The sequence below is a fragment of the Cydia splendana genome, chromosome 3, assembly GCF_910591565.1.
Source record: "Cydia splendana chromosome 3, ilCydSple1.2, whole genome shotgun sequence".
NCBI classification, from domain to species: Eukaryota; Metazoa; Arthropoda; class Insecta; order Lepidoptera; family Tortricidae; genus Cydia; species Cydia splendana.
Genome location: NC_085962.1, coordinates 23,284,306 through 23,297,902, shown reverse-complemented (window position 1 = coordinate 23,297,902; position 13,597 = coordinate 23,284,306). Strand labels below are relative to the sequence as shown.

Below are 13,597 nucleotides of genomic sequence, written 5' to 3'. Positions count from 1 at the left end.
ATGCATACAGATTGGTCCCGTGTTTGTCAAAACCCAGTTCTGATGATGGGATCCATGATGAATCGAGGGAACTCCTCAAATCTTAAAGGCATACATATAGTGATTTATGTGTTTTATCAACAAATCAAGCATATACATAAAAAAAGTGACATTTGATGAAGTGGAACTGCTGATGATTATCAGAACGGAACTCTTCAACGAAGCATAGTTCACGTTTGGCGATTTGTCCTCTTCGTTATGTTTGTTAAGCAAGTTAAGTTTTTAAGCCACATTTTTGTCAAGCTCGAGTTCTGATGATGGAATCCACGAGGAATCGAGGGAACTCCTCAAACCTTAAAGGCATGCGTATAGAGATTTTTGTATTTTCATCAGAAAATCAAGCATTTTTATTAAAAACTGTCGCATTTGATGAAGTGGAACTGCTGATGATGATCAGAACGGAACTCTTCAACGACGCATAGTTCACGTTTGGCGATTTGTCCTCTTCGTTATGTTTGTTAAGCAAGTTAAGTTTTTAAGCCACATTTTTGTCAAGTTCGAGGTCTGATGATTGTATCCATGAGGAATCGAGGGAACTCCTCAAATCTTAAAGGCATGCGTATAGAGATTTGTGTATTTTCATCATAAAATCAAGAATTTACATTAAAAACTGTCGCATTTGATGAAGTGGAACTGCTGATGATGATCAGAACAGAACTCCTCAATGATGTACACGTTTGGCGATTTCGAATTTCGATTTTGACGGAGCTGGCCCAGACCTGACCCAGTTCCGGGCTCTTATCTGGACCTGAACCCGGACCTGGACCCGGGCTTGGACTTGCACCTGGACCAAGACCTAGACCTGGACCTCGACCTGGACCTGGTCCTGGACCCGGAACTGGACCCGGACCCGGACTCGGACCTTGACCCGGAAAACCACTGATACCTAAGCTAAATAAACCACTATGATTACCTACCATAAAATGTAGGTATAAAGTATAATGATGCCAAACATACTGGCCCCGCTCAAACCCCCGTACACCGCACCGCACGCGCCGTTAAGTGGGTTAGGTTAGGTTTGAACTGCGATCCTCACAGAACCGAAAAAAAGTGGGTTAGGTTAGGTTAGAACTGCGAGCCTTACAGAAACGAAATGCTACTAGAAAAGTGGTTTTGGTTAGGTTCGAACTGCAATCCTCACAGAACCGAACTGCTATCAGAGAAGTGGGTTCGTGAGGCTAAAACTGCGACCCTTACAGAAACGAAATGCTACCTACTAGAAAAGTGGGTGGTTTTACCTCCTTTTCTACGTAGTGCACCATCTTTGTAAAATAATCTTTCACCGGCCTCCATAGAAGTCGGTATTTTTTTCTTGAATATTATTTTCTACTATTTTATGTCGAACTATACGAGTAAGTAGGTGCAACAAAGTCAATCGCTCTATATAATTTTTGGCAAACCGCGAGTTCTCAGTTCGGGGCGAACTACTAGTAAACTATTAATTTCCACACTCTTGACTACAGCTTTAGAATGTTACTATGAGTATTCACTAGTACTACGAATGCCTGTAGCTGAATCACGCGAAAACTATCTTTTCAGCAAAAGCTCGTAATCAGTTTCAGTTGTTAGCGAACCACGGCGGGGACAGCGTGTCTCTCCCACCGTCGCCGCGCAAACTTTCAGAACGTGCCTTTGCTCGTACAATAACTAAACTAGCATTTCAAATGTTTGTCACGTCTCTGAATAATGTGTTGAATGGTAATTAGTGCTTTTATTTTGTACCGGACTGAAAATTTCGTGGAAGCAGACGGTTAAGCACACGCTTTATTTTAGCACAGTGATTAAGTTTGCGAAAGTGGAGAAAATTGCAAAAAAATCGGTGTAAGATGAAATGACGCAAGGTGGGTTTGACTTTATTGAAGTTTCGAGTTTCGAAACAGATTGATTCGACTTAACTTTCTCGTAATCTCGAAAAAGGGAAGAGTTCATGGTTACAGGGTGAAAGTTCAAGATTATCAGTGATTCTGATTAATGATTCCTAAAGACAAAAAGTCAACTATTTATTTTATCAACATTAAATAACTTATTAATCTTATTATGCTGGTCTTATTGATAATTATAAGACATTGTTACCCGACTAATGAGGCAAGCAGGGTAATGTTTTCAAGCGTAGCTATGTGTTTTGTTGGACATGCGTACCTATTGGTAGGTATTGGTAACTATTAGGACACAAATTAATTTAAATGAAAATATTTTAATTTGATTTATTTTAAGTAGGAACACTGTTATACTTACATATAAATTGTAAACTGAAATAGATGTCATATGCGAGAGACCCTTGGAGGCCTTGGCCACTTTTTCTTTCGTAGTTATATGACATTTATTTTAGTTTATGTGTAATATGTGTAAGTTATGTTATTTTGTGTTGTACATAGGTACCTATATGTTTCTTTGGCACGCTCTGCGATCAGCGGGCTTGATTGGTATTTATTGATTTAAAATGTGTTCCTTCGTCAAATAAATATAGTGTTTAGCTACAGTCCTACAGTAAGCTGCAGAGGTGCCCCCCCCCCCCCCCCCGCAAACAAATTTCTATGCAGGGGGGTCACTTAACTCTGCAGCTTACTGTAGCTAAATACCTATGTTTATGAGTTAATGAGTAAACTGTTTTAATCTTTTGGGGTACCTATATATTTATAATTTAATAAAAGAAACAATCTTATCATATTTGGCTTTTTTATTAACGGATATAAATTGTTTCTTATAATCATAATAAGGTTAGTTTGGCAACTTGCCATTATTAATTTAAGTCTAGAGAAAATTAGAATTTTCACTTTTTGTTATGTAAGTACAGTCACCTGCAATAGTATGTTACACAACGAAGGACGCAAAAATATCTGACACGATCTTATTTGTAGTGCCATAAGAGCGTGTCATATATTTTTGCGGCCTTCGAAGAGTAACATATTATTGCAGGTGACTGTACCTACGTAATTCTCCGCCATTGCAGATTATTTTTTACATAGCCTGCCGCATACCTACAGCTTAATTTATCGAAATTAGGTCACTCTATTCTAAAACAGGCAGACGTAGAGTTAGTTTATTCATACTACCTAATTTAATCAGTGACACAAGTTTGCAGATTTGAGAAATATACGTACCTAGTCAAAATCTTTAGAACACGGTGGATTGAAGAATTGAAGAGGATACAGTATTTTATAACATTGAGTTAATTTTATATTGAAGAAATGATTAAATATATTACTACTATATAATATATGTAAGAAGTCTCATTTACAGGGGCATTCCACGAGACTGTCGCTTACATAACGCTTTTGCCTTGTATGGCAGCTACCTCAATAAAATACGTGAATCTCGAGAATATACTGCCAATTTGTTAGCCAAGTCATGAAATATTACCTGACCCAATATCGCTTACTCAGCATTTCCAGAAGTATTAGAAGAATTGCGTTATGTAAGTGACAGTCTCGTGGAATGCCCCTACATAGGGTCCTATATTTTATCATTATCATTAGGTACAATAAACAACATTGCGCATTATTGCGGAAACAAAAACCGCAGGCAAAAAATGAATTCGGTTTAATTACTCGTACATAAATTACCCTTATCAGAATTCTTATCAGAATCAACCACCAGAAAACTGAATATCTCCAAATGAAAAGGTACAAGAACACCAGAGTGAAAAGAGAAGACCTAGTAGTCGGAGCAACCACCTACAAAGGTGTGGATCTTTTTAGGTACCTTGGTTGCACAGTAACTGATACCAACCGAAGGGACGAAGCCCAAGTAACACAAAAGTAGCTGAATATCGTTTGAATAATAGAGCATTCCGTACTGTATGCTGAATAAGGTAGCTGTATAACGTCTGTATAAGCGCTTATACAGACGTTATACAGAAGGTTTGGGCGCAAAGTGGGCTAGCCCACGCCGCTTATTACTGAATAACAGTAATGTAATAGCTGTATAAGTGTGTGCCCACACATTGAATCGCTGAATAACACTTGTATAGAGGCTGTCAAAAGCTTCTATTCCGCTTTTAAACCAAAGTTATCCAGCTTTGTATAGAATGACTCAGTTAGTCACACGTTATGCAGCTTTTGGTTCAAAAGTGCATTGTTACAGAAAATATATTCAGCTATTTGTGTATGATTTGTCTTCCATTTTAATTTGTGAACTCGTGTCAAAGTGTAGTGTCTGAAGTGAATACAAAATAAGGAGGACATTACCCATATATTGATTTGATGTTTACATAACATCAATTTCATTGCGCATGCGACTTTACTGTTAATATATATATATACATTTTATTTAAAATTTTAAAGCGCCGCGTAAATAATGCACTGTTTAGAAAGTAAATATAGAAAATGTAGTACTCCACTTTTAAATTTGTAATTTTTTTTGCGGTGTTTAGATGTTTTAGTGATAGAAAATGTACTTTAACAAGTTATGCTACGATAAAACTAGTTTTATAAATGAATATAAATGGGTTTTTCAGTTCATTTTAAATTCCTATTTAATTTTAGAGGTTAGAATATGAGCAACCGTAATGGCGTCCGACTGTGCTGAATATAAGCTGCTGCCACAGCTATTATGTGCTAAATTTCTGAATAGGCATTCACATTATTCGCGTTACTAAGCTACATGTTAGATAATAATGGTTTTAGAACAACAAGTTTTGAATAACATCAGTATAATAGTAATTGTTTTCGCAATCTTAAATCATATTAGGGTTCTATACACAAATGGTAAAAACCACATAGATCCTCACTAGTTTGATGAGAAACATTATAGGTATGTAACACGGGCAATATTCAATCCTACTTCCTACTAATATTATAAACGCGATATAATATTTAAGTTATATGATAAATCTGGGGGCACGGCAGACTACACAGTTATTTTTTCCGTTATCAGTTCCGACAAATATGTAGTAGGTAAAGGTATACGCAAAGATGTACCAAGTGAGTACGAAGATGTGTATAGTATGAGTATGGTGTGGTTACGAGTATGGTATGAATATGAATATGGTATAGGTGCGAAGGTGCGGGTATATTAGTAGCGGGTATGACGGGTATGAGTACAAGTATAGTTTGGTATGGGCAGTATGGTTTAGGTATGAGTACGAGTATAGTGTGGGATGGGTATGAGTAGACCCACTTGAAACCTAAAAACAGTCTGTTCAAAATCGATTGATCGATTGTGGAGAATCGATTTCGCTATATTTTAATGGGGGTAATTATTTAATTTTTCTCTTACCCAGCCGAGTCTACAAGTGTTTAATGCAACAATATCAATAACTAGCATTTGCCACCTTGTTTGCCAACTAGCAACAACCTTAAATGGCCATTGGTAAACTTTATCTCGTTGCAGTAAGGTATGCAAATGGTCAGTTAACAGTGTTTACGATGGTAGCTAGCAATTGTTTTACGTCATTAAAACGACAATGCATCTTGTGTAAAATAACCAATCGAAGAGAATTGTTAAGAAAACTAAACCTCGATTTTTAAATAAGGGTTGGATTAAAGAATAAATACGCAAGATGCGTTCAAAATAAAATAAAAACACGCTCAAGCTCAAAGCAAACAGGCTCAAGTAGCACTGTTGACCGTGTATAAACTTATAAAGCTACGGAACCCTCTCCACCGCGCATTTGTTGATACTAAGCAGTAGTTTGAATAGCGCTGCTCATTGCGTTCATTTTGCAGCTTTTAGCAAGAAAAGATAGTATATGTGTACTAAAATCGCTATAACTTAAGTATAAGTGTTGTTTTAGTATTTATTATTCAGACGTTATGTCTATAAAAGCCATAACTAACCCATATATGCAGCTACTGAATAACAAATAATATGTGGATTTCATTACAGCTTCCAGTAATAGCGTCCACCTTTATTAAAAAACTAGCATTAAAACAGAAACTGCAACCGCTTTAATACAGTTGAAAGTCTTCACCGACGCTTCTTTTCAGCATTTAGTAGCCACTATCACATTTTTCTTAATATTGTCTACTTAATATCTCACGACACAAAATATATACAGCTAATTGATGCTAATGCTGCTATTATGCAGCTTTTAGTAACCACAAATGCTTTAAGCTGAATAATGTCTGACTAACTGTGTAAGAAATAAGTATTCTTCAGCTTTAATATGCAAAACCGATACTATGCAAAATTTATTCAGCATTTATTGGTATATAGGCCCCACTAGGCCCACATATTTTCTTATTCCGAATTTAGTAATTTCCACCGCTTATACACAAAATTTATACAATCTTAATTTGAATAAGATGATAATTTTACTATTATCCTGCTTGTGTGTTACTTGGGAGAGATAGATATCCGAATCCAAAACGCCCTAAGATGCTCGGCAGCGCTCCATCGAGTCTTAGTGTCCAAGCTGATCAGTAGACCGACCAAGATTCGAGTCTACAAGACTGTAATTAGACCAATTTTGATGTATGGGTGTGAAGCTTGGACGCTGACTCAGAAAGAAGAGAGCAAGCTCTTAGTGGCGGAGAGGAAAATCTGGCGGAAGATTCTGGGGCCTATCAGAGAGGAAGATGGGACTTGGAGGCGAAGGAAAAATAGGGAGCTAGAGGAGCTTGTTGCGATGGCCAATATAATTGGCGAGATCAAAGCCACACGACTCCGCTGGCTCGGTCACCTGGAGAGGATGGGGGAGGATCGTGTTGTGAGAAGAGCGTATGTGGGGCACCCGGGCGGAACACGTCCGTCGGGGCGTCCCAGATACCGCTGGAAAGACCTGTCCGCCCTCGGAATACCCAACTGGCGTGAAGTGGCGCAGAATAGGGCAGAGTGGCGCTCTCAGTGTCAGAGGCCAAGATCCTCTTTGGGTCACTGAGCCAGTGATGTATGTACGTATGTACATAAATTACCCTTAATACTTCACCTCACCCAGAACTCTAAAACTTGCATCCTTCAAGTAGCCTGCATGCTTTGACCACCACCAATGAACCTACTGCCAGACGCTTGTATTCAGTAATAATAATAAGGATAGATAAATAGATAGTGTCTATTGTTGCGCCTGTGAACGGGTTCCAGCAGGTGTTCTACATGACATTAAAGATCTCCAAGGGGCCTCTACCTGTTGGATCTATATCCCCACGCAAGCCTATCAAAAGACCGGGATTTATAGGCCCGTGAAATCCAAAGACATACAAATAATAAGGATAGTAGGTACCTACTCGTACATATCAAGCTAACTCGTCGCTGTCGTTATCATAAATCGTAATATATTACCATTTTCGGGGCTAGCTATCCATGTGGATTATATGGAAAGACACCAATACAACAGAATTTTCTGTATATCCACTGTGCGGTCTGTGCGTCTATTAGGTACTTGCCTAAGAAGATAGATAAGTATGTTTACTAATGTTTGACATCAAACTACAGGGTGAAATTTTAACCACCAGTGATACTTTTCGTAGTGACTTTATAGGTCATACTAGGTATGGGTACGGGGGCATGGAGAAGCGGTCATCCCCTTTCCTCTTAATAATTTACAATATAGCTGCAATATCATAGACGACTGAAATCATAATTGTTACCTTAGTTGGGTTAGTACTGAGTCGAGTCTTAAATATGAGGAGCAGTTCTCCTATTATTAAGTAAAAAGGCTCGAGTTTACACCAACACTAGAGTGGGCCAAGCCAAGAGCAGCACGCACCCCTTAGCCGCAAACATACGCCACTGTTCGATAAAATAATTGCCTTTTACCTACGCCGAACATGCCAGCATGCCATGTTAGATTCATGGCCTTTAAAATCACGCTAGTGCTAAGTCATTTTCAGTGTTAGAAACTAAACAGATTTTCTAAAGCTTTCTCGAAAAATTAAAATATAATTTACCAGAAGTACTACATATTATTGCATAAGCGCCACTTGCTAACCTAACCTAACCCAGGGTTAACCGGTTAAACCGTTAACCTAGTGTCAAATTGTGGGTGTGGGTTCCACATGGAGCTCGGGTAGCGGTTGAGGGGAACAACGCGGGACCCTCGCGCAGGCAGCTTTCGCGCAAAGGTTTTGCCATCGCGATACAGCGCGGGAATGCTGCCTGCTTGATGGGCACCTTGTCAAAAGGCCAAGTATTTTTATATTTTTGAGTTAGGTTTAGTTTAAATACCTAGTTTTATTTTATAAGTAGCCATAATTTTCTTTTATTCTGTTATTGTAACTTACTATGTAGGTATTTATCGTCTTTTCAACGCTTTAATAATTTTTCCACTAATAAAATTGTTTAGTAAGCCAACGCTGCCTAAAGTCAACGGGTTTAATTCTGTATTCCGCGCCACGCTTATATGCTAACTTTTGTAACTAACCCTTCTAATTTTACTTACTTAATGAAAACTGTAGATAAACGATATAAGTACACAAACACACAATTCCTATTATCCCAAATAATATTACAATTGTGAAAGCAACTCTGTCTGTTACCTCTTCAGTATTAAACCGCTGAACCGATTTAGATGACATTTGGTATGGAGATAGTCTTACAAATTTACGTTATAAAATGTGAGCGTAACTTCGATTGTATGGCGGCGGCTTGGTTCGTGTGACTCATAAACGTCAAGCAGAATTCCCACTCAGCATTCACTCAAAGCACATTTAACTAACTTGCAAATTGTCTAAATACAATCCCATCAAAAACATTACATGTAAAAAGGTGCAAGTCTCGCAACGCTTTTACTACAAAAAAGTTTTGAGATGTAATGTGAAACCAAGTCGGTTATTTTAATCAGTGCCAGGGGGTGTTAAAACCGTATCAATAAGATATCTTTAATTTGTAATACGTATAATGACTTGGCCATCGCACGGCTGCATAATGACAAAAGGATCATCGTCACCTATTAACACATTCGACACCGCGTACCCGACTCTCGGGCACTCGTAAACTTTACTCAGATGCCGGCATACCCGCTAGTCGGGCAAGAGCTATAAACCTACACGCGACGCCGAAGTGCCCGACAGGCGGGCAAGCATTGCATATTCACTACCTCAGGGCTGCCACTGCCACTAACAGAAAAAATTGTAAGTCTTCTGATTATTATGTGGTCGAAAAGTTGGTACAGTTGATTATTCTATTTTATTACTTCACTTTGTATTTTTATTTACTTTACCTAATGCGATTACAAAATAAAAATTCTTATTAGTTGGTTACGTGAAATTGCATACACGGGTATATGTATCAATAGGAGTTAGAATTAGGAGAAGAACAAAACGGGGAGCCTAAACAGATGAGACAGCAGATTTAATTTTATCCACGTACTTATACGAAAGTTACTTGGCACTAGGGTTGCCAACCGTACTATATTATATAGTATTGTAATATATTTTGGCTCTCTGTACTATATACTTTTGGAAAAATACTATATAATATATAGTACGCTAAAATACTATATTTCCGATTAAACGTATATTACACTCATGTTTAGTATTTTATCTAAAAGTACTATATTTTTTTGAAATGTACTATAGTTTGATGCCTTATTCTGGAAAATACTATATTCCACCAAAAAAAAGTTGGCAACCCTACTTGGCACAGCCCTGAGCGTCCGCCGCTTGCCCGACTAGCGGGTTCGCGGCGTGCGGCATTGAGTTGCACGTCGTTGCCCGACTAGCGAGTACTGTCGGTTTCTGGGGTATTGTTTGAAATTTTGCCTGGTTGCGAAAGTGTTAAAAATAATTCTAATTGAACATAACGCTAGCGCTAATTGCAGTTTGAGCATTACACATATTTACGAGTACGGTACGAGTAAAGCATTATATTTTTTTTTGAATCTGGATACAAAAAAAAATAATATTCTTTATGTGAAAAAATACACATAAAATATAATGCAAGGGATGGAGCTACCCTGTAAGCAAAAATTTGCCCGTGTTGCGTAACACCACGCTTCCCTATGTAACATATGTACTTAGGTATACAATTAAATCCACTGTAAATTCCAGCAAAGGAATGTTCATTACTAGCAAAAAGCAGAGCTTTGTAAGGGCTCGCGGAATTTTTCTACCTATATAGTTATTACTAAGGTAGTTTTTAATAAGAGATTCATCTTAAAAAAACCGGACAAGTGCGAGTCGGACTCGCCCGCCGAGGGTCCCGTACAAATTTAACGTATTTATTAATTTATTTACAAAAAAAATAGTTTTCAAATATTTTCCCAGTACTTGTCATATTACTTGCCAAATTTCATAGTTCTAGAAATTCTAGATCAACGGGAATTACCATACTTAAGGGGGCCCACAGATTACCAGTTCGCCGGACGATATCAACCTGTCAGTTGTTCGGAGCTGTCAAATTTTGCGTTTAACTGGCCGGCTGATATCGTCCGGCGAAGTCCGTCAGTGGGCCCCTTTATAGGTACATTTTGATTCCTTTGAGATTTTCGAAATATACATTTTTTGCGGCATAAACGGCCGTATCTTTTTTTCCGATCACTTAGAACTCTTAGGGCCACTTGTACCATTCCACTAACCTGGGGTTAACCGGTTAAACCTGGCGTTACCATAGTTACCAGTACAATTTGACATTAGGTTAACGGTTTAACCGCTTAATCCCGGGTTAGTGGAATGGTGCAAGTGGGCCTTAGAAGTTTAAATTTTTCACAGCTTTTAGGACCTAAGTTGTGCTTTTAATTTCAATTCGATACATCCACGCGTTCCCGAGATAAAAGGTCTTAGTAGACAGACGGACGGACAACAAAAGTGATCCTATAAGGGTTCCGTTTTTTTCCTTTTGAGGTACGGAACTCTAAAAATGATATGATATGATATAAGGGCTTCTATAAATAATTAATACCCCAAATCATTTTGTATTATATTATATCGAGAGTGTTTGTATTATATTATATCAATAGATACTTATATTAAATTCCTCATGCGAATATATTCTTATTTCCTACATTTCAATACTTGAGTGTTTAACATTACGTAGGTTTAATCTATTATAAGGGAACCATCTATATCTTGATGTATCCAAAACTTCTCATATTTTTATACCGTTTAGTACAGCTTTTATGTCTACCGTTCTCCAATTCTCCCTCAATTGCTCAAAAGTTAACTGGAAGAGATCCCTGAAAGGGATACGTTCGCCTTTGTACTATAAAACTTTGTGTGTTTTTTCATGTCTTATCTTATGTTTCTTTTTGTACAATAAAGTGTTTTACTACTACTACTACTACTACTACTACTACTACTACTACTACTACTACTACATCTCATTAAAATGTCAAAAGGGCCTCACGTGTTGGCTTAAACTCCGAGCAAGCCTTACAAATCTCCGGAACACCTATAGCTTCTTGACCGGTAGACATGAATATGGGCGTAGCGATGTGACAACCCCATCGCTTGCTGATGGACCAGTACAATCAGTCAACGCAGGGCAGCTTGTGGAGAGCTGTTGGGAAGAAACATTCCTACGGCTCCTGGGAAGTGGGAAGTTCTGCCACCCGATAGAAGGGTGGATAAAAAGGGCCCTCTGCCTCTGTCTTGCTTTAGCCGGTCGTCCAGAGTGGAAAGCGATATCGATTTCGACATTTGAAACGATAAGGCAGTATCGCGCTGCAATACTGCTGCCGACTGCGATATTAGTGCCGACTATATTACTGCAAATGTCAATAATACTGTCAGCGACATCAATTTTGACATTTGCAACAGTAAGGTAGTAATGTCGCGCTGCAATACTGCTGCCGATTGCAATATTACTGCAGACTACATTACTGTCGCAAATATCATAAACCCTGGCAGTGACATCGATTTTGTCTTTTGAAACAGTAAGGCAGTAATATCGCGCTACAATACTGCTGCCGACTGCGATATTACTGTCGACTGCATTACTACCGCAAATGTCAAAAACCCTGGCAGCGACATCGATTTTGGCATTTGAAACAGTAAGGCAGTACTATCGCCCTGCAATACTGCTGCCAACAGCGATATTACTGCCGACTGCATTACTACCGCAAATATCAAAAATCCTGGCTGCGCCTGTCATTTGCGCGCTGCAATACTGCTACCGACTGCAATATTACTGCAGACTACATTACTGTCGCAAATGTCATGAACCCTGGCAGTGACAACGATTTTGTCTTTTGAAACAGTAAGGCAGTAATATCGCGCTGCAATACTGCTGCCGACTGCGACATTACTGCCGACTGCATTACTACGGCAAATGTCAAAAACCCTGGCAGCGACATCGATTTTGGCATTTGAAACAGTAAGGCAGTACTATTGCCCTGCAATACTGCTGCCAACAGCGATATTACTGCTGACTGCATTACTACCGCAAATATCAAAAATCCTGGCAGCGATATCGATTTCGACATTTGCGCGCTACAATACTGCTGCTGATTGCAATATTACTGCCGACTACATTATTGCCTCGAATGTCAAAAACCCTGGCAGCGAAATCGATTTTGGCATTTGAAACAGTAAGACAGTAATATCGCGCTGCAATACTGCTGCCGACTGCGATATTACTGCCAACTGCATTACTGCCGCAATTTCGAAATCAATCACGTGTGATTTTAACCGCCATAGTAGTAAAAACGATTATCGATTCAATCAAAAAATATATAGTCACGTATTAAATTTCACCCATAATTAATTATGATTACCTACTAATAGGGTATTTGACTGTACTTAAGATAAATTATTTTACACCATGCAAGAAATAAAGCACCAGAAGATTAATAGAGAAACGTAGATAGCAGTTATTTTTAGTCACAATTTCTATTTTAAAACCCGATAACAACTATAAAGAGTAGGTAATTTGCTTGTGACGTCACATGCTAGTGTTTCATATAAATTCCATAGTAGCAAATCGTTTTAACAGTTCGAAAAAAGAAACTCATTTGACTAGTATAGTCAAATACCCAATTATATTGAGCCACAAAAACCCAGCGCATTTTAACGGAACAACCTTTAACCTTGTCACTACTAACGCCATCTGTTAGAAAAAGAAATAACTAACATTAGTCCAACAGATGGCGTTAGTAGTAATACACATTATTTACCCTTTTATTTATTTTTTATGTTTATATAATGATATTTTTATGCTTGATAACACATCTAGACATGAATATAAATTACTATGTTAAATCTCAAACCTAACAGTGCGATAGTTTTTCCGTAAAGTGTACCACAAGAATGCATAGATTGTCGAATAGTGATAGGGCTCGCTTCGCTCGCCCTAATAAAAAGACACAAGAAACTTAGCAATAAAGAGTTATTTGTATATTTATTGTTCCAGTATACAAACGCCACTGCACACTCGAAGTCAGTGCAAATAAACAATGCTACGGATAGTGAAGATCACGTGACGCCATGGGCAAAGGCATGAACGGCGTGACATGGGAGACGGAGTCGCTCATGGGCGTTCCGAAGCCCTCGGCGTGGAGCCGCCTCTGCCCTCGAGCGGCGCTCTCCCACGTGGGGCTGCTGGTGGCGCTCATGCTGTACACCGCCGGTGGGGGATTGGTAAGATCTGTATTTATTTACACGCTTGCCGAGACCTGCTTTGGTTACATTATTATTATACTTATGAGTTAGGAGCCTTTTAATTTTTTTTTTGTGATCCCAACTTT

The 13,597-nt window shown here is 38.5% G+C and overlaps 1 protein-coding gene and 1 long non-coding RNA gene across 2 annotated transcripts in view; one reads left to right on the top strand and one right to left on the bottom strand.

Annotated features, from left to right (window-relative positions):
- The window catches only part of LOC134789411 (uncharacterized), a 550,672-nt gene that overhangs the window by 194,405 nt on the left and 342,670 nt on the right, over window positions 1–13,597 (bottom strand). The gene's annotated exons all lie outside the window — the stretch shown is intronic.
- LOC134789386 (TWiK family of potassium channels protein 9) overlaps window positions 1,592–13,597 on the top strand; it is a 48,833-nt gene continuing 36,827 nt past the window's right edge. Inside the window, exons 1-2 of the mRNA XM_063760018.1 lie at window positions 1,592–1,880; window positions 13,264–13,490. Of these exons, the coding sequence (XP_063616088.1) occupies window positions 13,338–13,490 (153 nt within the window). The 5' untranslated portion in view covers window positions 1,592–1,880; window positions 13,264–13,337. The remainder of the gene's footprint in view (window positions 1,881–13,263; window positions 13,491–13,597) is intronic.